Source organism: Columba livia, chromosome 6 (assembly GCF_036013475.1).
Source record: "Columba livia isolate bColLiv1 breed racing homer chromosome 6, bColLiv1.pat.W.v2, whole genome shotgun sequence".
Classification (NCBI taxonomy): Eukaryota; Metazoa; Chordata; class Aves; order Columbiformes; family Columbidae; genus Columba; species Columba livia.
The window spans coordinates 14,739,241-14,761,103 of NC_088607.1; the positions used below are offsets into that span (position 1 = coordinate 14,739,241).

General features: G+C 45.6%; 1 protein-coding gene across 32 annotated transcripts in view; it reads left to right on the forward strand.

Moving 5' to 3' along the window:
- BTRC (beta-transducin repeat containing E3 ubiquitin protein ligase) overlaps window positions 1–16,180 on the forward strand; it is a 120,403-nt gene extending 104,223 nt beyond the window's left edge. For 22 of the 32 annotated variants that reach the window (XM_065068225.1, XM_065068228.1, XM_065068227.1 and 19 more), the window contains 5 exons: window positions 393–511; window positions 4,708–4,818; window positions 5,414–5,492; window positions 9,057–9,250; window positions 10,219–16,180. In XM_065068225.1, coding sequence (XP_064924297.1) covers window positions 393–511; window positions 4,708–4,818; window positions 5,414–5,492; window positions 9,057–9,218 — 471 coding nt within the window. In that variant the 3' untranslated portion in view covers window positions 9,219–9,250; window positions 10,219–16,180. Of the gene's footprint in view, window positions 1–392; window positions 512–4,707; window positions 4,819–5,413; window positions 5,493–9,056; window positions 10,182–10,218 lie in introns of those variants that run through there. The other 10 variants (XM_065068233.1, XM_065068240.1, XM_065068246.1 and 7 more) reach the window with 3 other exon arrangements.
- The last annotated feature ends 5,683 nt before the right edge of the window (window positions 16,181–21,863 follow it).

Sequence of the window (21,863 nt, forward strand, 5' to 3'; positions counted from 1 at the left end):
CAGAGGGCAGCATGGGGGCAAAAGTGAAGGTGAGTGGATGGGAGTCACTTAAGTGTTACTGCTATGATCTCAGTCTGCAGCATTAAAAATGGGGAAAATCAAGACCCTGTGTAGACTAAATCATAGCCCAGGAGTGCTAAAGCCTGATTTTGGAAGCTAATTGTCATATGGTGTGGCAAAAATCTTCTGTGTACTCAATCTCCAGTGACTCAAGCTGCTAACAGTTGCAGACTGTAGTCATAAGTCATCAGAGGGGTAATTTTCCCAGTCTTAATGATAGCATCTTCAATTAAGAGCATTCTGGATGCACTTATCATACAAATACCAGCTTTTGTTAGTCTTTTCTTAATAATTTTGTCTCTGTGTGACTCCCTCTCCCCTTCCTGTCACAGGTATGGAACACTAGTACCTGCGAATTTGTGCGCACCTTAAATGGCCACAAACGGGGCATTGCATGTCTGCAGTACAGAGACAGGCTAGTAGTGAGCGGCTCTTCAGATAATACTATCAGGTGAGAGACACACTCCCATTGCAGAGTTCTGTGCAAGTATATTGTCTCTGATTCCCTAGGATGTGCAGAGGTTAGGCAACTGAAGTGCTCTGTACTCTTGTCATCTTTGAAATATGTTTTCTTCTAGAGAACATTGGGAACTACTGGAAAGAGATATTAGAAGCCTGGTTTACTGTGTTGTCTTTCATCCTTTATATCCCGAGAGTCCCATACTAATCAACAAGTTGCATTGCTCTGACAATTCTGGTGTATGAAGGAGCTGGCAGGCACCACTTTATGTGATGTCCTCTTGTGATATTTTAATTGGCCTATGTGTCTAGTTAAAGGGGTCAGATTTGCAGTAAGAGGCATTTAATCCTCTGCAGAAATCCTCCTGGGCTCTCGCCAAACTCTTCTTGTGGTACTTGGCACCTGGTTAAGTTTGGAACAGCTGGCTTAGAGCATGAAGTTCAGTTTGCTGCCTTTTGCACTTCTCCAGCTGCCCTGGTTGCAATCTGAGATTTAACTCCTTCTGGTCTCACGAGCCAGGATTTCTCCCAACCTCCTGCGGCTGCTGGCAGAGGGATGTCCCACTACAGAGCAAGCTGGAATAGTAATGTACATGACATAGGGAAATGGCCCTGTCATGCAAACAAGAGTAAGACCAACCTTCCTTTTGTCATTGCTTTAAATTAATTGTCTGCTTTCTGATAAAACTTGAAAGCTGGACAGGGTAAGCAGAAACCCTTCATTTTCCCTGTCAGTAATAATTTCTCCTCAGCGGGAATGATTCATGCCAGTTTCCCTGTGGACTTGGCTTGCAACACACAGCCTCTACCTGCTTTGCATTCTGTAGGAAAACGGTGGTCCCTTGGTTGACATCACCAGATCATTGTGCCAGACCTTTGTATTGGACTGTCTGAGAGCATGACCAAGAGAGCTGGAACTTTTGTCTCTTAATCAGGGGAAAAGTATTACAAGCTTTGTATGAGTAGAACCACGTGGTGAGAACTCCGGCACTTCAAACAGAAAAAAACAACAACCTCTGCCATTGTACTGTGAAACGTGGGCTCAGAATTAGAGTAAGAAATAGTTAAATATTACAGCAGTTAGGGAAGGATCTAAAATATGACTTGCAATGCTAATAAAAATAAATGTCAAGATAGTGATAACGGTGAAGAGGAATACAGTTACTTTAATGCTTACATTAGACAAAATCCCTTGTTGACAGATAAATTGTGCTAGAATTTCAGGAATGTTGGCAGTGAATCTTAACGGAAGTCAACTTTGGCAGCTGTGTGGCCAAGGCACAAGGCTTACCTGGACACATCATTTTCTCCCAGCCATTAGCAGAGGGCATAAGTCAGTGGAAGGGTGACAAAGAATGGGCAGGTTTCTAAATCATCTTTGGTGGTGGCTTGTTGCTTCATATGTTTGATTTTAATTCATTGTAAAATGCCAAATGTTGCATGTTGGCCTTTCAGTAGAGACCGCCTCCTGACACAGAATTTGAAGTTCATTGTTCCTTAGCTGCAGGGAAACATTTTTCCAAAAGATGACTCTATGTTTTCTAGTTTTGCAACTGCAAACATAAGGACCTTTGAAGCTGAGAAATCAATAGCCTTCATCTGTAGAGAGTTTCCCGTATAAAAGTGATTTGGTTTTTGTTTTAGGCCAGTAATTTCACCTGTTTAAAAGGACACAGCTACATAGGCATCACTATCATTGTGCTGATTTCCATCTGGTAGAAACTGGTCCATCGAGTTAAATCCAATCACTTCAGTATCTTAGCCTCTAGGCCCAAAGTTCATAATTGCCACAGACAAGCATGGTATAGAAAGAAAGGAAAAAAAAAAAAGATAATTTAGAGCAAGAAAACAGAATCAGACTACATCACTTGGGGTTCATTTTTAAATGAGTGGTTGATATGCATGTGTGTATCCTGCCTCCAGTGTGTGCATATATGGGGATCTGGTACTGGGCTGCTTAGACAGCAGCGTTCTCTCTAGGAGATGGGGATTCAGGCTCGCCTGCTTTCTGTGCATCTTCCAGCTCTGCCAGGACTTCTGGTGAATTAAAGGCTGAGATAATTGCAGACTTCCCTCTACTTGCAGAAGTTCTCCCAAAGCTATAGCAAGGAAGAGTGGAACTGTTTTTGACTCTGTACACTTTGGAGTGAATTTTTTTGTTTGTTTGTTTTTTGGGGTTTTTTTTTGGCCCTTTGACTATTTAAAGAAGTAGAAATTTGAGAAGGTTATCAAATCTAGGAGGTATCCTTGGCACTGATTCTGCTAGGAGATTCTGCTCTTATATAGCAGTTATGCCTTTTGTACATGAAGGCCCATTCCCCACATGGCTGGGGACACTGTCATCTCTCCTAATCAGATTCAGGTAAAACCTCAACATGGGACCTGAAAATACACGCCTGAATTTGTGTGATGCAGCCTCTTAGAGGTACTGACAATCTCAGGATTGATGGCAAGGAATGGAAACACATGGCATGAAAGTTCCTGGCACAAGATTCCTCTTCAGACCTTTCTGCACCAGTTCATTTCTGGCATTGTCCATCCTGTTTACAGTCCTTGGGAGACTTGATGCTCTCTGACCAGCCAGAGTGCCTTTGGCTGACCTTTGCCATGGAGTTGCTTGCTCTGACCTTGCCTGGTGTGCTGGTACTCATGTGAAAACTATTCAGATCTTCACAGATTAACTTCATGCATCGAAGAATCACCTTGTGCTCCTCATTGGCCTCAAACATGTGCATAGACAAATCCTTACACAGTTCTGCAGTGATGAAAGAGTTCTGTTCACTCCTCTGTTGTCCGAAGTTGAGAGCAGCTTGTCCATGGCAGGACAGCTGCAATCATTATCCACCAACCTTGGGCACACATCCACTGGGTCTGGATTATTCCCTAGGGGACCTCTGGAGTAAAATATGTAGGGACAATTTATCTCCTTCTGTGTCTGTCTCTCAAGAAGAAGTGAACTGACCCCTCAGCAGCTGTGCTGCTTCGAGATATGTCACCAGAGAAATTCCACAAACGACCCATATTTCTCACTGCTGTGAAGTTCATGTCAGTCTGAATGCTAAATGACTGAGCATTTAAAAACACTTGTGACTGCTGTCTTTCAGCTGTGTGTCAGGGAGCCACAGAAGATACTGGTATTAAAAGACTCCTGTATGAGCAGAGCATGTCTTAGCTGGAGGTGGAACTCCTCTAGACAATATATGTCAAAGAATTTCAGTTGTTGTAGGCAAACAGTCTTTCTTTATCTGTCGTTATCGGGAGTCATGTCAAAGAGCTAACAAAAGTACGGAAAGCAAATAGATTTACTTCATAACTGTTTTCAAGCATTTGTTAAATATTTTTCAAGATAGTGTGTAAGTGTAAAATTAATTTATTTTAATTTATTCTCCTCGCTAAAAAGCTTTCACAAAGCCCAAAACTCTGAGATACTTATAACTGAGAGAATAACGTGTTGCTGAATGCTTTACTGGGATCCTGTGTACTGGTTTTGGTGCCAGAACTTTTTTAAAATGTTGGATTATTAGACACAACAGAGAGCCACGGGAATTATTTGAGAGCAAGAAGAAAATGCATTACAAATAACAAATATAGACTGCCAATTTTTGCTTATGCATAAGGTGCCTAGATTATAGAGTAAGCATACTTTCATGACAAGTAAAAAGGACCTGTTAATTCTTATACCTTTCACCACTGTATCAATGTCTAAATTTGTCTGATGGTAGTCTTCAAATCAGATGTAGGCACGTAGGGGTACAGAAAGGGGCATGTGCCCTGTGAAGGTGGTTTTACCATGGGAACAAGCTGCCAAGGGCATTGGTAAGTCTCCCTCTCTTAATGTCTTAAAATCAAGGCAGGATTCTTTTATGAAAAATCAACTTCAGTAAAATCAAGTTACGAGGCTCACTCTGAAGATAACTGGGAGATACCCTGTGTTATTAGAGACAACTGGTACTAAAAATTTTGGATCTCTGACTCATTTCCTGTGTGATACTGTAACAGGCGCATGTTGAAAAGCATGCATCTGCTTGACAGCAGGAAAAGGAATTATTAAGGTAGTTTGTTTCTTCTTTGTTATTTCGTCATAATCTTTACTTCCAAGTTTCCATTAAGTGCAAGCAAAGACCACATGTTTTGTTGCAATGACCAAATACTCAAAAATTCTTAGTGCTTCTTTGTACTCTCTTCTAGACTGTGGGACATTGAGTGTGGGGCGTGTTTACGAGTACTGGAAGGCCACGAAGAGTTGGTGAGATGCATACGCTTTGATAACAAGAGGATAGTCAGCGGGGCATACGATGGGTGAGGCTGTCAGTGCAGTCAGTTCCTTGCATCTTCCTGTCTATCTCAGTTTTTCACATCCCACTTTACTGTATGTTCCTTATAAATAGTAAATTATTTTTCTGTCATACCAAGTGGACCTTATCATGTCCAGAAAATCAGGACGATGCTATAAAGTATAACTTTTTTTCTTTTCTTGAAGTAAGTCAGTGTGATTTGATGTGTGTGGTCCAGTTCTTTAGCTTGTAAGAATATCTGACTGATTCAACCTGAAACCTCGTATAGGTGAAACACTGGTAAGAACAATCTTTCCCATGTCTTCTAGACCATTTGCCATTACAGACTTAGACGTCTGCACTCCCACATGTTTCTGTTAGTTATTACCACCTGCTTTTTGTGTGTTTTACTTTGTTGGCGGTATATTTTTTTCCTCCCATTAAGCTCTATAAGCTTTACAAAGGGGAAATGCAAGAACAGGTCTCCAGAAAGATTGCTGTAATTTTACTTGAACTGGTGTATTAGCTAATCTGTACTAACAGTTAATTTTTTTTTCTGTGAGCTGTCAGTCTTTTCGCTTTGACAAAGCTGTGATGTTTGTCTGTTTTTTTACTACTAGCAAAATTAAAGTATGGGATCTTGTGGCTGCTTTGGACCCCCGTGCTCCAGCAGGGACCCTCTGCTTGCGAACCCTTGTGGTAAGAGCTTTTGATAGGGGTGGTGGAGGGACAGAAAAGTGTGCTTGATCGAGGCTATCTTCAGCCATGAAAACTCCAGTCATGTTAGCCCCAGCCTGTGGGATCTAGAAATCATTTCTAGAGGTCTGGCTTTTTTAGGTGCTCAATTTTTATCTTAACGTTGCAAACTGTAAGGCATTGAAAGTTATAACCTGTGGAGTTCAAGGGTGGGTGTCAAGACGATGGGACCAGACTCTTTTCAGTGGTGCCGAGCAATAGGATGAGGAGCAACGGGCACAGACTGAAACATAGGAGGTTCCATCTGAATATGAGCAGAAACGTCTTTACTTTGAGGATGACAGAGCACTGGAACAGGCTGCACAGAGAGGCTGTGGAGTCTCCTTCTCTGCAGACATTCAAACGCACCTGAACACATTCTTGTGAATTTCAGGTGAACCTGCTTTAGCAGGTTGGTTGGACTAGATGATTTCTAGAGGTCCCTTCCAACCCCAACTGTTCTGTGATTCTGTGAGTTTTCACTTACTTTTTAACACTTTTGTTCTGTGATTTGAAGTTAATAACTAAATCCATTTTTGAGACTTGGAATCCATGTCCCAATGGGTTTACTTTAGCTTGTGTGTACCTAATGTTGTAGTAGTAAGTTTTCTTAATTTTTGACATGAAATTTCTTAAAGCAAAGTAGTACATTCCAAATTTGAGGAACAAGAACAAAAGCACCCCTTGGATTGCGTTTACCTGGCTTTTGGGTGTTTAAGGAAAAAGCAGATAGGGACTGGAACAGACAGTGAAATTACCTCATCCTTAAACAGCAACTGCTACTTTCATACCATCCATTGGTATTTAGTGCAGGTCCGATGATGGTGTGGTTAAAATGCTATTGTGTGAGTGTTAATAACACTCATAGTTGTGCTTGGCAGTGGCTCTGCACTGGACTTACAATAATGTGGGAAGGTTGTGAGAAAAATGCCAGTACAGCCAAGGCCATGGGTTTCCTAGAAGCATTCTTCCATCACGTTCACCCTAAAAAGCTTCCACTGTTGCTGGGGAAAAAGGGCAATTTCAATCCAGTACCAAATTCTCATTGAAAAAGAAGTACTAAAAATATATTTCTTTTTTATCTAAGAAGTGTTTGGGTTGGTGTATGTTAGACCTTTTCCTGCTGTGGCATGTGACTACAGTCTGTGCTCTACACTAAGATCCCACTGAGGCTGTCTGATTCTCTAAAAGTGTGGTTAGCTTCACCAGCTGACCTTCTGCACATGCATCCACCACCTGAATTGCTATTGTTGCCGTAGATTCCACTAAAGTATTTTACTTCACATTTAGCACAGGCTGTGAGGGTCACGGTGACTCAGCCGACAGGCAGTAGATCATTAAGCCATGCTTTTTTCCAATAATGTATTTGGACCATAAGCTGCGGAGTAAGAGTCTGTGAGAGCCTTGGATGCCTGCAGGTGCTATGTTGAAAAACCTTTTTGTTAGCCAAATAGAACTGCAAATAGCTTCATGGCCGAAATCCAGAAAAAACCCTTTGTCATTGGCCACCCAGTTGCAAACTATGGAACAACTCCGTGCTCATGAGCACATATCCTGAGAGTCTAAGACTTCAGCTTGGTATTAGCAGTGTTCCTGCTCCAGCCTGAGACAAATTTGTGCCTAGTAACCTGTAGACTTAATTTAACTGGTGTGATTTCCTCTGCATTTTCCAGCAGTGGACAGCCAAAGTGCCACAGCTAATTGTATTATAAATCAGAAGCGATGGGAAGGAAACACTGTAGGAATCTCAACACATGGATACTCAAATCCCTGTTTGATAGTGATGGAGGGGGCAAAAATTGGAGGGGGCAGGGCAGAGGAAGCTGTTGAGATGCTTTTAGGACTTTTCATGTTTATGACAACAGGGTGTCCTTATTCGTGCTTACCCATGGTTTGTTGGGGTTTTTTTCTCTTCCCTCGGACTCCAAAATTAAACCTGGCTGCACAGTGAACAGTGTGAGTCTCCTGCTGCTCATGTTCAATTTTCAAACAGTAGGAGGAAAGTGCACAGATAACAAATGTTCGCTGCATGCCAGGTCCCTTCCAGTTTTGTCTTCCGTTAGCTGGAACGACAGTCACATGAATTTGACAGAAGCTTTCCAGGCAAAGAATAAGCACACAGTTCAGTTTTCCTTATGAGCTTAAGAGTCCAGGTCCTTGTGGCCTCAGCTGAGGGTGCACATTCTGCTTATTGCTGCTGCAACAGCAAAGGGCAGGTGCTGTGTGGAACTTCTAGGGTAGCCTTACTTAGCCTGTAATGACTGGGAGAAAAAAGGGGGTTTTGGAAACAGTTTTTGGAAGTACCTCTCTCTCTTGGTGTCTCTATGAGCAGTTCCTCAGTGGATCTGACTGCTGTAGTGATATTTTTAGCAAGAACTTCTTCACTGCTACAACACAGACTCTGGAAGAACATTTTTCTTTGGAATAGGTGGGACAAGACAAATTTGACTTGTGGTTGGATGGTCAGAAAGGTTCCAAAGACTGAAACTTTTTAAAAATTTATCTTAGAATCTTGTTTGTGTGTGTGTGTATTTTCAGTTAATTTTAATTTTAAAATGCAGAGTTTCAGTTTAAAGCAGGTGTTGTGCTTTTCTAATTAAGCTATATTTTTGTAGCCCTGTGCCTGAAGACAGAGGCTTCCTATTTAGTAGCTAACAATTCTCTTTCATCTAAATATTTGAGAAACCTGTATTTTCAGTACTACAATATTTTAAAGTCTGCTCTTTTTTCCCTGACCCTAAGCCTCTTACAACAAATGAGCACTAAAGAGGAATATGTGTTAACAAAACAGATAGGAGCTGCTCTACTTGGATGGTTTCTATTCCCTTCTGACCAAGGAGGAGGCTGCTGCTCACTCTTGCAGCAGTGCAAGCATCAAGAAAAAATAGGGAACACAAAAGGAAAGCATAGTGGATTTGCTTTGTGCTGTCCAGGATCTTGCAGTTACCTCCTGTTAATTACAGTCTGAACTCTTGCCAAATGGTCATACCATTTCCACTCAACCTCAGAGCAGAATGCAAAGTGACTATAGAGAATGTGCTTTCTACTTCATATTTTCAGAGCTTCTTGAGAGGAATTATTACTGTGTCACTGGCCTTTACGAAAGGCTTCTTGGTGTTCTCCAGTATTAAGCTCTTTCCTCTTTAGCGGTGACAATGGTGCCAGGTCTTGAATGCAAAGTTCTCATCTCTCCCCCTGTAACCTACTGCATCTGGGAATGCTGTGATTTTGGGAGTTTCTCTGTGCTCCTGTCAGGCTGAAGTGTGTTGTGGAGGGAGCTTGGGTTGTTCTGCATAGTTGGTGTATGGGGGATGGCTGTAATAGAAACTTCCTGTTAGCCAAGAACTCATATATGGCAAACTCCTTTCACTGAAAGAGTGCTTAGTTTAAGTTATATGATGTGTCATGTGGGTTTTACTGATAAATGAACGTAAAACTAGAATCCAAGCCCAAGTTCATAATCCCTGCTGCATCCTAGGTGCTAGCAGGTTTCTGAAGTAATGTGCTGTGTCTCCCACTTTCATTTAGGAGCATTCTGGAAGAGTCTTTCGACTTCAGTTTGACGAGTTCCAGATTGTCAGCAGCTCACATGATGACACCATCCTCATCTGGGATTTTCTGAATGACCCAGCTGCCCAAGCAGAATCCACTCGTTCCCCATCCAGAACATATACCTACATCTCAAGATAAATAACACTACACTGTACCTCACACTCGCACAGGTAAAAAAAGAAGGCTCAGAGGCAAGCATGCTGCTTGAATAATGAGCTGGGTCTATCAATATTTCTCATCTTGGTTGGACAGTAATTGCAGTGTCCTGTAAGAGGACAGGAATGGGCTTGATAACTGAGAACAGGGACTTTATTTTAGGCTTTGTGGCGCGTCACGTCTGTAAGTCCCCCTGAAGAACTCCTCCTCCTCTGTCCATCACCATCAATAATTAAATCAGCTATCAGTGCAGCCCAGAAGGAAGAAGGGTTTCTGCAGGGCGAGCAGAGCAGCTGCTGCCTAACAAGGAGGTGCAGATGGCCTGACCCTGGGCAGTTGTCACCAGGCAGGAGGGCTTTGCCAAGAAGCGTCAGCTTTATTCCCTCCCTCTGAAGTGGCGACCATTCTTCTCACTCTGCAGCAAGCTGATTCAAGAGAACAGTTTGGCTAGCGGGGGAGACACTGAGGCACAAGCCCAGGCAAATTAAATTGAGATGCATCAGTGTGCAAAATCACTTGCTGATAGGGCCCTTGTTCTCTATAGCACAGCATGGGTGTTAAATTTTTCATGTCAAAGCCTGACTGGTTTGGTCATCACCTTGCCCTTTTGTTTTGGCCAGCACAATGTGGGGAAGACATAATGTTTTGTGTATTTGGGTTAGTTGTAAAGTGGGATATCATGATTGCCCAGTTTGGTGGGTACATGCACCATTACTGTTAGTAGCTTGAGAAAAATGGCAGAAGAGCTGGCACACTTCTGCAGGGGTTAGCGTCCACAGTGACATTTTGCCCATGAAAATGCCCTGTCATGGTGCACATCTTGTGTCCTGTTTGACTGGTAAATATACAGTGATGCTCTGGAGCTGTTAGATCAGCCATCTTGATTTTCTCAAACATTCTGGTCAATCAGATGTTCTTTTAAATCATTAAAAGGTTTGGTATGAATGGGGTTTGTTTGGTTTGTTCTGTTTTTTGTTCCCAGGACTCGTTTAAGCTGCAGTATTTAAATTATCTGCCAATGCCAGGACAAAAGAACTATCCACATAACCAATACTTGCTGAAGAGAGAGGCTCTCAGACATTTTTCTGGAACAAAGTTGGCATGCGGTTGATCTCGGACAGGGTCTACTCAGCGCGGCTGACTGCTAATTGCTGCTATATCAGAAGATGACTTTTATCTTTCAAGAACAGTTAACATTTTTAAACCTTCCCGTCCCTTTCCTCCCTCATCCCCCTCTTCCTCTTCACTTCTCTTCCCTTTACCCTCTTTGGTTCCCTTCCAAACCCAGTCACAGATGTTCTATGAATATATTTAAGATGTTGCCAGAATGTGTTGCTTTGCTGTTAAGCAGAAGACTTATAGCCACAGTGCATCCTGCTGAGAGAAATCACTCCAGGGTGGGTGGGAGGGTGGGTGGGAAGGAGGCTGCTACTCTCAGACTGAAATCAATATCCATTGCTAGGCCTTTGAAAAAGCATTCAGCTCTGAAGAGCAACAGAAACACTTATAACAGCCAGACCAGCCCCCCTGCCAACTTCCCTGCGGCTTTTGGCTGTTCTGACAGCAGACTTATTTTTTGTGGAGAGAGGACCCTTGAAATTTGACTGTTATGAGCCAAATCCATCTCTTTCCTCTCTTGCCTGCTCTGCTAACCCTTTAGAAGCTGGATGTGTATTGTAGTATCCCTTAACATCTGCTTGGCTGGGGAATGCTAGTCCATGAAAAGTTGAACTCTCTTCTGCCAAAGTCCCGAGCATGATGGACTGGGGCTGAGATCCTGTCCACACCCATCCCAGGTGAAACGTTGGCCCAGGGCAATATTTCACTAGCAAAGGGTTTGTCTGTACCATCGTCCTCCTGCTGTTCTCCCTGAAGACAGTGTGTTGCTTATGGCTTATGAATCGTTCTGTGAATTGAAGGAATTTTGGGGCTGGAGTAAGGAAGAAAGCTGGACATTGCTCTTTTCTTTCCATTCCTTCTCCCTCAAAGAGGCTGTAGCTGGGTGCTGGAAGAGGGAGCTGCCAAAAACCTTGTGGAGCTCTCAAGATCAAGTCACCCTTGGGTGTTGACACTACACAAACACTCAGTCCATGATGGTAAGATTTTGCTCACATGAACAGTAGCAGGGCACAGTCCCCTGGTGATGGCAGATGAGTAAAATGAGTGTGGCCATGAGTACAGGCAGCACGGTCAGCAGTGGCCCCAGCCTGGTTCTGCAGCATTTCTGGGGCTGGCCTTGCGAGAAAGCCTTTGGAGGGAAAACCTTTGGTGTGCTGCTCTAACCTATGTGCATGCTGCATTGCAGTTTAGGGACACAGGCTGATTAGTCCCTTCGCTGATAGCTGAGCTGGTTCTTTGCTTTCTAGCTGAGGCTTTTGCAAATTAACATTGTTGAGTAGATAAAAATAGCCCTAAGCAGAAGAGACATGAGAAGCAATTCTGCTTGTCTCTGAACTAGACAGGCCTAGGAGAAAACAGCTCTTTTTACAGAGCTGGAAGGAATTGCGGCAGACCTGCATTTAGATCAGGAGAGATTATGCAAATCAGTCCTTGGCCATTCCAGCTTTGGGCCCAAATTTTCCACTGTAGCTCTTGAATAATCTCCATTGCCTTAGTGGGGAGTTCACCAGTCCCACAGTAGGAAATCAAGGCCCTTTGTGTCTGGGCTGGGGGGGTTTTAAATGGGCTTTGTTACACCCTCTAAACTGGAACCTGGCAGATGGGAAATTTTTTTAAGCTGTTCTCATCAACTTCACCTTGCTGAGGAAGTAGTTGAATTGATTCTAGTTGCTTGGGATGCTCTTTTTCCACCAATGAAATTTTGCAAGGAGCTGGGCCAGATGTCTTCAAAGAGCAGTCCAGAGGGCTTAAATCATTTTGGTGACACCTAAGACATACAAGAAGGCAATGGAGTTACAGAGGAAGGGAAAGCTGGTGCTTGGGGAGTACCTGGTGCAGTTCCTGAAGCATAGGGGCAGCAGTGTTGAGCACTCAGCTCCCTGTATTTCCATTGAGCCTAGAGACTACATGATTTCTGAAGAGCATCTCAGAGCGTGTGGTGACACTCCTGTTTTCTGTTTGAACTACTACTGTGAAAGAGTTAAACAAGGTAACAGCTTGACTCTGTTCAGGTAGCACCTGACAGTGTGGCTTACCTCTGCAGAGTCATAAAAGTTCTGAGTTACAATGATAAGTTCATCCACAACTAATTTTGGCACCAATTCTAGGTCTAAGAAGGCTGTTCTGAATTTCAGGCAGCTCTGTGTATCAGGCATACTGCAGTCCCTAAGCCAAAGTGGCAAGGGAGCAGAGAGAATCCCAGACTTTGATGAGTTGAAGTTCTAAGTCTTATTCTTGATGTTATTTGAACACCGTTCCTCTAAGTTCAGTTATCACAAGGTCTGCAGCATGGGTGCACATCAGCAGGCCTTTGTATAATCTTGGCTGCAGATTTAATAGTTATTTTCCTCAGTTTGGTCATCCCCTGTCTTTTACATTTAGGTTATTGTCAAAAACTATGATCTGTTACTCCAGCCACTGAAGACAGCAGAACTTCTTAATATTTTAATAGCATCTTTGTGGCCAACATCTACAAAGACGCATTTTATTTTGCTACTTGGAAGAATCTGGGAGAACCAGAAGACTGGCTGGTCAAACACAGAGACAAGACCATTGCAGATTGTCCTTGGTTGTCATAGCCCTGCTGCTCTGTGCTGCTGATCTGTAACTTCTAAGCACTGTTGGGTCTTCAAGTGGTACCATAGTTTGAACTCTGCTGTATAGAGCTGTTTAAGGTACAGTTTGTGAGCAACAGCTGAAATCTGTTTTCAGCACACGGTAAAAACAGCTTCTTACCCTCGAGCAGGGGCTGTGGCTGGATACTTCATACAGAACCGTAGAAGGGTGAGGATTCCTATCCCACTCCCTGAGTTGTACAAATTTCCTGATAACTAAGACGGAAAGTGAAGTTAGCTGATCTAACTTGAACTTGAAACTGTCACAGCCTGACATTTGGTGGTGTTTATTGCACACCCAGGGAGGAGCAATCTGGTAAGTAGGTCTCCCAGTGTCAGAAAAAGTGACAATTTCAAACTTCCCCACCCTGTTAGGATGTGTGAGTGTGTGAGTGCGCAGGAGTGCATGTGAGAGAGAGTTTTCAGCATGAACTGGATGGATAATCCCTCAGCCAGGTTGGAATAACTGCAGAGTTTATAATGCAAAGAATTAGAATGTGCCTGCTGAAAGGAGATAAAAAGGGGCTGGAAGTGTCTGTGGGTTTTAAGTGTTGCACATCGCTTTGAAATGAAATTAAATACCTCTGCTGCGTAGGGATCAGCACTCCTCCCACGAGTAGGAAGCTCACACTAGCCTTCCTCTTCCTCATTGGACTACTGGATGGAAGGTACTGGAGGTGTGGGACATTCAGAGCAGGACAATCCATTATGGCCACACCATCTCCTGCTTGTGACTCCTTTGCAATAGGGCACAGTTTCGCTGAAAATATTTCTCATCCTCAGAGGAATACGGCTTGCTTTAAATATATGTACTAGAAAATGGTATGAAGGAGTTTGCAGCGAGAAAACTTCTGCAGCTGTGTCCTCTGGAGCAGCTCCCTCTGCTCTTCGTTATGTTCAGGGACAGACACATCTGCTGTTGGAACGGAAGGATTCAGGTGACAAGTGGAAGTCTGTGATCATCGGAAACATTGAAATGCTTTACACTTGTTTCTAAACTGGAAGCTGACTTGGACCACCATACTCTACCTACCCGCCACCTGCTCCAAAGGATCCTTTTTCTTTTTTTTTTTTTTAACACTGAAAAAGCTGGAGAATATCATGTGCATTTCTTCATTCCCAGGTATGTGTTTTCTGCCACATGTTCCTTTCTCAGTCTGAGCAGAGCTCCAGGCTTGGTTCTGAGTTTTCTGGCATCCCGACTCTGATGGGAAGCACATCTCCAAGTTGGGCTCTTTGCCTAATATTGTTACCTTCCTTTAACACCATTTTAGATCTGCCTTTTTTGTGTGTGCTTGACAGGGGCTGAACATTTGTGATTGATACATTACAAACACTAGCAGCTCTTCCTAGAGCTAGAGAAGCAGACAAGAAGGAGCAGCCAGCCTTCGTACTGCAAGCTTGCTCTTAACTGTGTGAGGAACAGGAGGAGACAACCCAAGCGGTTGAAAACTAGGAGGAGGTACAGGGGTGGAAATGGATCTCTACAGAAGTGGCGACAATGCTGAAAATAGATCTCTTGGCTGGTGTAGTTGACTCAGAAAAATAGAGGTTTTCTATGAGAACATCACAAGTCATCAGGAGGTAATTAAGACCTCCTAGTGTTGAACTTGTCAGCTGATGCTGATTTTAGGTTGCACTGAGGGCATAAGGAGAAAGGGATGGTCTAAACTACACTTGCCAAGAGAATGAACTTTGTCAGGGTCTCAAAGTGGCATGCATGACGCATCTGACATGCTGAGCCTTGCCTACTGTTCCCCCCAAAGCAATAAGCAGCAGCTTCCCAGAAGGAGAGGGGAACAGCAAGTGACCCAGCTGTCCCCAAAGGAGGTCTCCATATGAAATCCCTCCATCCTCCTGCCGGAAAATCCCTCACGGATTGATTAGCGTAAGGAGTCCACAGTCTTTCTGTCCTCCCTTTTAATTCAGCGATGTACAGAAACAACAGGTCCCTCAGGTGCGTTCCTTCTCTAGAACCCCAGCAGCGGGTTGAGAGGAGCAACTGCCTGCTGAGGCTGAGCATTTGGCTTCCCCTCCTTTTCCCCTCACTCCATTGGTGTTTTGCTTTTGTTTTGTTTTGGTTTGGTTTTTTTTTTAAATGAGCTGTAGCCATCTACTGGTAAATTCCAAAAGCATCTCTCCCAGGGTGAGCCTTGGCACACTGCCAGCATAAATTGTCCTTTGTCATGTCAGAAAAGTCTTTCTATGGCTCTGTGCTTGTTCCCAAAGACCACTGGGCTCCCATGTTTGTTGTCCAGTGGGAGTTGTCCAGTTGTTGTCCAGTTTGTTGTCTCATGGGAGTTGGCAGCACTGGTTAATCCTTGGTGATGTTAAGCTGATACTCTCAAAATCAGAGGAGCGCTGATGTACATGGATGTACAACAAGCCCTTTACATATTGTAGACAGCTCCTAAATAGGTCCTTTTTTTAATAGCCTTTCACCCTTAAAAATATCCTGGTTTCTGCTCAAGCAGGAACCAAGTACATCTGTGGCCAGAAAATCATCATGAAATACCAGTCTTCATCACAGAGCGGCTCTGTTCGTACCTGTATGATGAATAATGATTTGTTGCGTTTACAGGGAAAGTGTTTTAATCTGCCAGCACTCGAGTGCTGGTTTATGTCTGAGCGAAGCTCCACGTGCAGGAGGAAGGCAGGCCAGCCTGTCCAAGCTGTTTGAGTGGCTTTACAAGGAACTAACTGTGAGGACTCTTGGGCAATTCAGCGTGAAAAACTGGAGCTACTTTTGAGCGTAAAACTTAGCTGTCAGCTACTTTATCATGCAAGGCATCACAGGGCTCAGCCTCGCCACAGTTTTAGCATGGCAGAAAAACAATGTGGACCTCAGCAAAGAGTAGCAGATCCAGTTTCTCCCAGTCATTTTACATCACTCCATTTAGGAGAGGTGCACGCCAGCCAGGCCAGCCTGTGCTGCATCGTTTCTGCCTGCTCAGGCTGAGGTGGGTGTGGAAGTGGGAAAGTTGAGAAGGAACATGGTTTCTCCAGAGTTTTCTGTTTGTTGTTCTGCTATATTTGTTATCTGGATTCTTAAGTAATGAGTGCTTTGAATTTTGTGATCATGTTACGGTGGTGTGTAGTTAATGTACTAATGTTCACTTGAGCTAGGATCATGGTAACAGTGTGTTTTGTTTTGGTTTTTTATCTGTTCAGAAAATAACTTAAATACAAATACAAAGATTAAGCTGTGAATCTCTCCTGTTTTCCTTTTGGGGTGAAGGACACTGTCAAAATATCAATCTTATATCTTCCTCGAGCACCATGCACGAGTCACACTTCTGCTACACATGCACTGTACAGGACATTTGCAGCACGAGCACCTGGAAGCGCGGTGGCCCCAAGGCTGGGGTGGATGCCGCTTCACGTCACACGGAGTCTGCGGTGGTCAGACCCACCTTAGAGCTGCTGCTTGTTGATGAGTGCAGCATAAAAGGAACACTCTGGCAGTCAGAAAAAAAACCACTTATTCCTAAAACCACAGCATACTTTTTAATTAACAAATTCTCCCGTCATAGCTGATGGCCTCTGGCTGGGGCAAATGAGTCTGCCCTGTAAGCCGGAGAATGGATGTGACTGATAGAGAAGAACTGGAGCCATCCTGCCCATTAAAAAAGTGAGGGGGGAGAAGCTATAAAAGCTGTTTTTCTGGGTACTGTTGCAAGATCCTGGTAGGAGAAGCACAAATTTGTTTTATAAGCTAATCAGAATCCTACTGTTCAATAATGAGTGAGTAATTGACATATCACAGCACTGCCATGCTGCTTCTCCGTGGCTGGGGATGCTGTCACGCTTATGCCTCACCCGAATTTTAACGCAAGCACCCTTGCCCTCAGAATACCTTTCTCTTAAAAGCGCTCCTCGGTTATCAGCCTTGGATCTTTCCGTTTTACTTAACAGCCTCTTTTAAAACAAAGGCCACCGCAGTTTTAAGATCCTGCCTCCTGGGGTGGTCAGAAAACAAACAAACCCTGCACTCCCGCCGCCTCTCTCCCTGCTGGCTCCATTCTTGGGAGCCAGCGGGGGACTGGAGATTGCGAAGGCTCCTGCTTTTCTGAAGCGCTGGGAGCAGGATTCCCATCACTTCCAATCCCCATCTCTCCTTCTGACAGGGTTCCCAGCAGCCCCGTGCTTTGTTTGGCAAGGGTTGGGGTTTTTATGTGTGTGTATATATATTATTTGTTTATTTATTTCTTTGGGGTTTTTTTACACCGCTTTAACTTTTTCTGTTCCTTCCCTGCTCTTTTCTCCCATCTGATAATAGATTTGGAGAAGGGATTGCAGTGACAGGCTTCATCCATCGTTTTGGATCAGTCTGTAATGCAGGGTGCAGCTTCACTTAACCTGTCTGCCAGCACACCCAAATGAGACTCATTACCTTTCGTACTCACAGTCCCAGGTCTCTGCATGTACCCAAACAACACAAACAGTACCCAATCCTATGAGAAGCAGGATCTCCTTGTGGGTTATTTCTAGCCATCCTTATCTAGTCATTCTTGATGTTTAAAGGTGAAGATCAGAGTATTTATTGCAGATTTCTAGGACTGGGACAGTGCTGTGCTGAAGGGCGTGGGCTGGAAGACTTCTCCCAGAATTCTGGCATCACATCCAAAAACCTGAGTGCTAAAGAGAGTCCTTGAGAAAGAAAAGCAATCTCAGTTATAAACTTACACTGGAGAAGAATGAACACCAGACAGCTTATCTAAATAGATTCAATGGTTAATTACCCTTTCTGTTTAAAAATGTGTGCCTTATTTCCACTTCAAATGAAGGAGGAAAGTAATGTTTGCCATAGCTTCAGATTAACAGCATTTGATCAACCTAGAGCTTTAAAATAAAATCTTCTGTTGGGTTTTGTTTGTTTTATATATATATATATATATACACACTTTCAAGAGTGCAGTAAGCCAAATTTGGAAAGGGAATAGGCCAGTTTAGTCCTCCTAGGCTAGAATTAATGTATTCTTACCAAAAAAATGCGTAGGGTGAGTGGTGTTCTGTCAGTTTGAAGCGGGTTAGGATGGCGACGTCTCAGCAGAGCACAGCTGAGAAAACAAAAGCCCTGAGTGGAGAGACATGCTCTAGTGTTGCCATTGATTTCTGTGGGCGAACTGTCCTGGCAGCCCTGGGTACGAGCTGTCCCCAGCTCTGGCAGTGTCCCGGCCCTGTTTTTTCCAAGGCTGTGTTCAGTAGAGCTCCCCCCACGCTATGTGGGACCTGTCAGTGCCCAGGAGGGTGTGGAAGTGATTCAGTATTTGGTGGGAATAAGATGCCACTCCTGAGCTGGAGAGCCAGGTGCTCTGTCTGTATAGCAGTGCCTGCAGAAGATTTCTAGTTTCCAAGTGCTCAAGTTGCTTTGCAGCCAGCACACACCCTGCCCAGGACTCTGTCCCAGGATGAAAGCACCTGAGCTGCTGGAGGAGAAGACTAGCAGCAGAAAATAAGATCCTGCTTGTGCTAACTATCCCGTGCAAATCTAAACCCCCTAAGGGGCTGCAGCCATCTGAGGTCTCATCCTGTCCCTCCGGCTGGCTGGTCCTTCCTTGGTGAGAACAGCTGATGACATCTGATGGACGGGGACGTGATGCCCTTCTAGCAAGATCCAGGTAGTGTGTGTGTGAGTACCAGACACTTGGCTTTGCCCTAAGAGAGCTTGAACACACATCTGTTGTATCCCCAAGGGATACTCTTTGTTTCTTACCAGTGTTATCTTCCCATCCTGAGCTTGTCTCCTAAGGGCTTTGCTGACATGTACCTGACTGGTAGGAACAGCTAGAAATCTCCAAACCAGAGAGAGGTTGCTGAGCTGTGGGGTTGATCTGCTGGGGACCACTACAGTTGGATAAGGTATATGACCATGAAAACCTGAACTGGAAAAGGCCTCTCCTGTACAGGTAAATAGCCTTCCCACAGCTGGAGAGCAGAGTCGGATGGGCCTTCCAGTGCAACAAGGCAGAGACAGCAGCTTGAGCAGTGCTCTCACTAAGGACACACCTGGGTTTCTTCTGGGAGCTGCTGTGGTTTGCAGAAACTTGAGCCCTGATGTGTCTGAAGCTCCCTGTTCCATGCCCAAAGCACCCTTACTGACATTTACAAAGGCAGATCAAGGAAGGCTTCTTCTCTGAGGAGACAGACAGGAAAGCTGCTTGACCATCTCTGTTTTTGGTGTGTCAACTCCGAAAGGGCAGCACCAGCAAACTGCTCTGACCTTTCAAGCTGCAGAGATGCCCGAGCAGCTCTGCCTGCTGTGTCCATGCTGTTTCCTCTCCTCCAGCACAGGGAAAGGTGCCTGCTAAGCAATGCGTCTTTACACCTACATTTATTTGAGCTGCTTATTGCTTCCTTGTGGACTTTGTTCTAGTTTGGACTAGTACTGGGCAAACACCAAGAGGCATCACTGAAGACCGTGTCCTCTCTGAGGGATTTCCATCTCGTCTTGGAAAAGGTGACAGACTCTCACAGTGCATCTTCCCCACTGTCATATTCCCCAGTCCTGCAGAAATCCTCATACCATTTTTTTGTGAGTGTTCTGTGTCTTCGGTGTGAAGTCCCATGTGGCTGGCCAGTGCCTGGTCCTGAGTGAGCTGGGCAGGGGGGCACAAGGGGCTTTGCCATTGCAGCAGGGCTGGCTCTGTCCTTCCCCTCCACACACCTCCTTGAGGTGGGCTGGATCCTGGCTCTGGCCAAACCATGGGCAGCTGGGCTCTGCTGGGACCCACACAGCACCATCAGCTCAGGGAAAGCCCTCAGGGGATCACAGGGCTCCCAACACCATCTCTGTCCTCCTGGCCTTTGCAAATGCCATCGCTCTGTGTAGGATGTGAGCTGCTCTTGCTGCTCTGCCTCTCCTGGTCCTGGCTTTCTTTGCATGTCCTAGGCACTGTGTGCGCGATGCCTTGAGGAGAAGGAGGTATGCGAGCATCCCACGGTGTGGAGCACTGAGATGGGGACAGGCCCAGTGCTGCACCTGGGAACAGGGGTAGCAGTGAGGCAAGAGTGGGACAGGAGCTCCCAGGAGTGACAGTGGGAGGGGAAGAGCATGGCTTGTGCGCTCACAGCTGCTTTTCCAGCCAAGGAGGATGTTCTAGCCAGGGAGTCCTTGCACGGAAACAGAGGAGGAATGGGGACGCCCGTAAATTGTGGAGACGAGCTCCCTCAGAGCACAAGGCAGTGGGTATTAGTCACCAGCACTCGTCTCTGTCTTACCAGTGCCACAGTCACTGGGTCAGGTCACAGAAGTGTCTCCAATTATCCCAATTCCCTGGTGGCCCTTAATTGACACCCCAGGCTTTCTTCCTTTCTTCCTCAGCACGTATTTCTCACCTTTACATCTACTGCTAAACTTTTGCTCTCGGCATCCCGAACGCTGCTGGGAACCAGTGGCAGTAACCCACATTTACCCCCTAAATCAAGGCAGTGGCCACCCCCACTTCCCCTTGGAGCAGTGTCTTGAGGATGGCATCCTGAGGATGTCCCTGTCCAGTCCCCAGCATTAGGCTGTGTAGCTGGAGGGGGGATTGTGGCTGTGTGACCAAGCACTGGGCTTGGGGACCTGTCAGGGCAGAGGGGCTGGAAAGCTCCAAGGAGTTTTAGGTGGGTATGCTGGGATGACTCAGGATGGGTGGGCTATGGCTCCTGGTTTTTTTTCCTCTCCCTGTGGCAGAGACCACTGGACTGGGCACACTTAATTTCCCAAAACCTGGTCCCAGAGACAAGCCATGTACCTGGATGACCAGTGTGGGAGCATGACTGTGTGACACAGCGTGGCCCAGCTTGTTGTCCTGCCTGGAGTATGCTGCTTTGCCATGTCTTAGTACAGGGCTTGGGGTGAGTCCAGGGGGTGTTTTGGGCTGCCTGCAGCACTGAAAGAACTTTCGACGCGGTTGGTACCCACAGGCTGCATGTCCTCCTCGTGCCAGGCCTTCTCACCCACTGGTATGTCTGATAAATGGATCTTCCTCCATGGATCTGCTCTGGGAACAGAATGGGACCATACCCTGAAGGACTGTAGCTCCCCACAGGGCTGTCTGCACCATGGCCTTGACACCAAGGCCTCTGCACCTGCACAGCCCACCTGCACAAAGGTAAAGTTGATGTCCAATTTGAGACATGGAGAAACTGAGTCTGAGCAAGACATAGGAGCTCTGGAGTGGATGCCTGCCCTGAGAAAGGCTGAATGTTGTCAGGCTGGGAAGGGCTCCTGGCTGGGGGAGAGGCCACAGTGCTTTCCAGGAGAGATAGAGGCTCATGTGGAGGGGGGAGGCAGGAACTGGTACATCCTTTGTGGGAGGATAAAGCACCCAGGCTCTCCATCACCCAAGACAGCCTGGTTGGGGTTGGGCACAGCAGGCCCAGAGATGCCCATGCCCACATGGCTCTCCTAGCCCTGCTCCTCTGCCCCTGTCCCCATGGGACCCTTCCCGAGGTGGGACCAGCCAGCCAGGACCTGTTCCTTTTAAGCCCTTGAAGCTGCTGCAAGCCGTGGCTTAGTGGGGTCCCCATCCTTTCAACTGGCTGTTCAGCAAATTAAGAGCTTGCTATTAGGCTGCTAATTAAAAGCACTTCATTAGCAGCAGGGGAGGCAACTCCTGGCCGCAGCAAAATTAGATTCCTCTGAGCTGCCATGGGCCAAGTCTCTCCAATCTGGGGCTGGGGGCTGCGTCCCTCCGTGCCCAAGGAAGGCAGCTGCCCTGGGCGGTGTCTGTGTGTATACCAGCCTTATGACCCAAGACACAGCAGATGGGGCACATCTGCCCCATGAGTCTGACAGGGTGGGAAGGGGGCTGGGGAGTGTTGGGTGGTGTGGGGCTGCCCGTTTGCCCCCAGACTCGGGGGTGATGCAGGGATGCTGCCCTGCTTACAGTCCCTGAGGCCACCC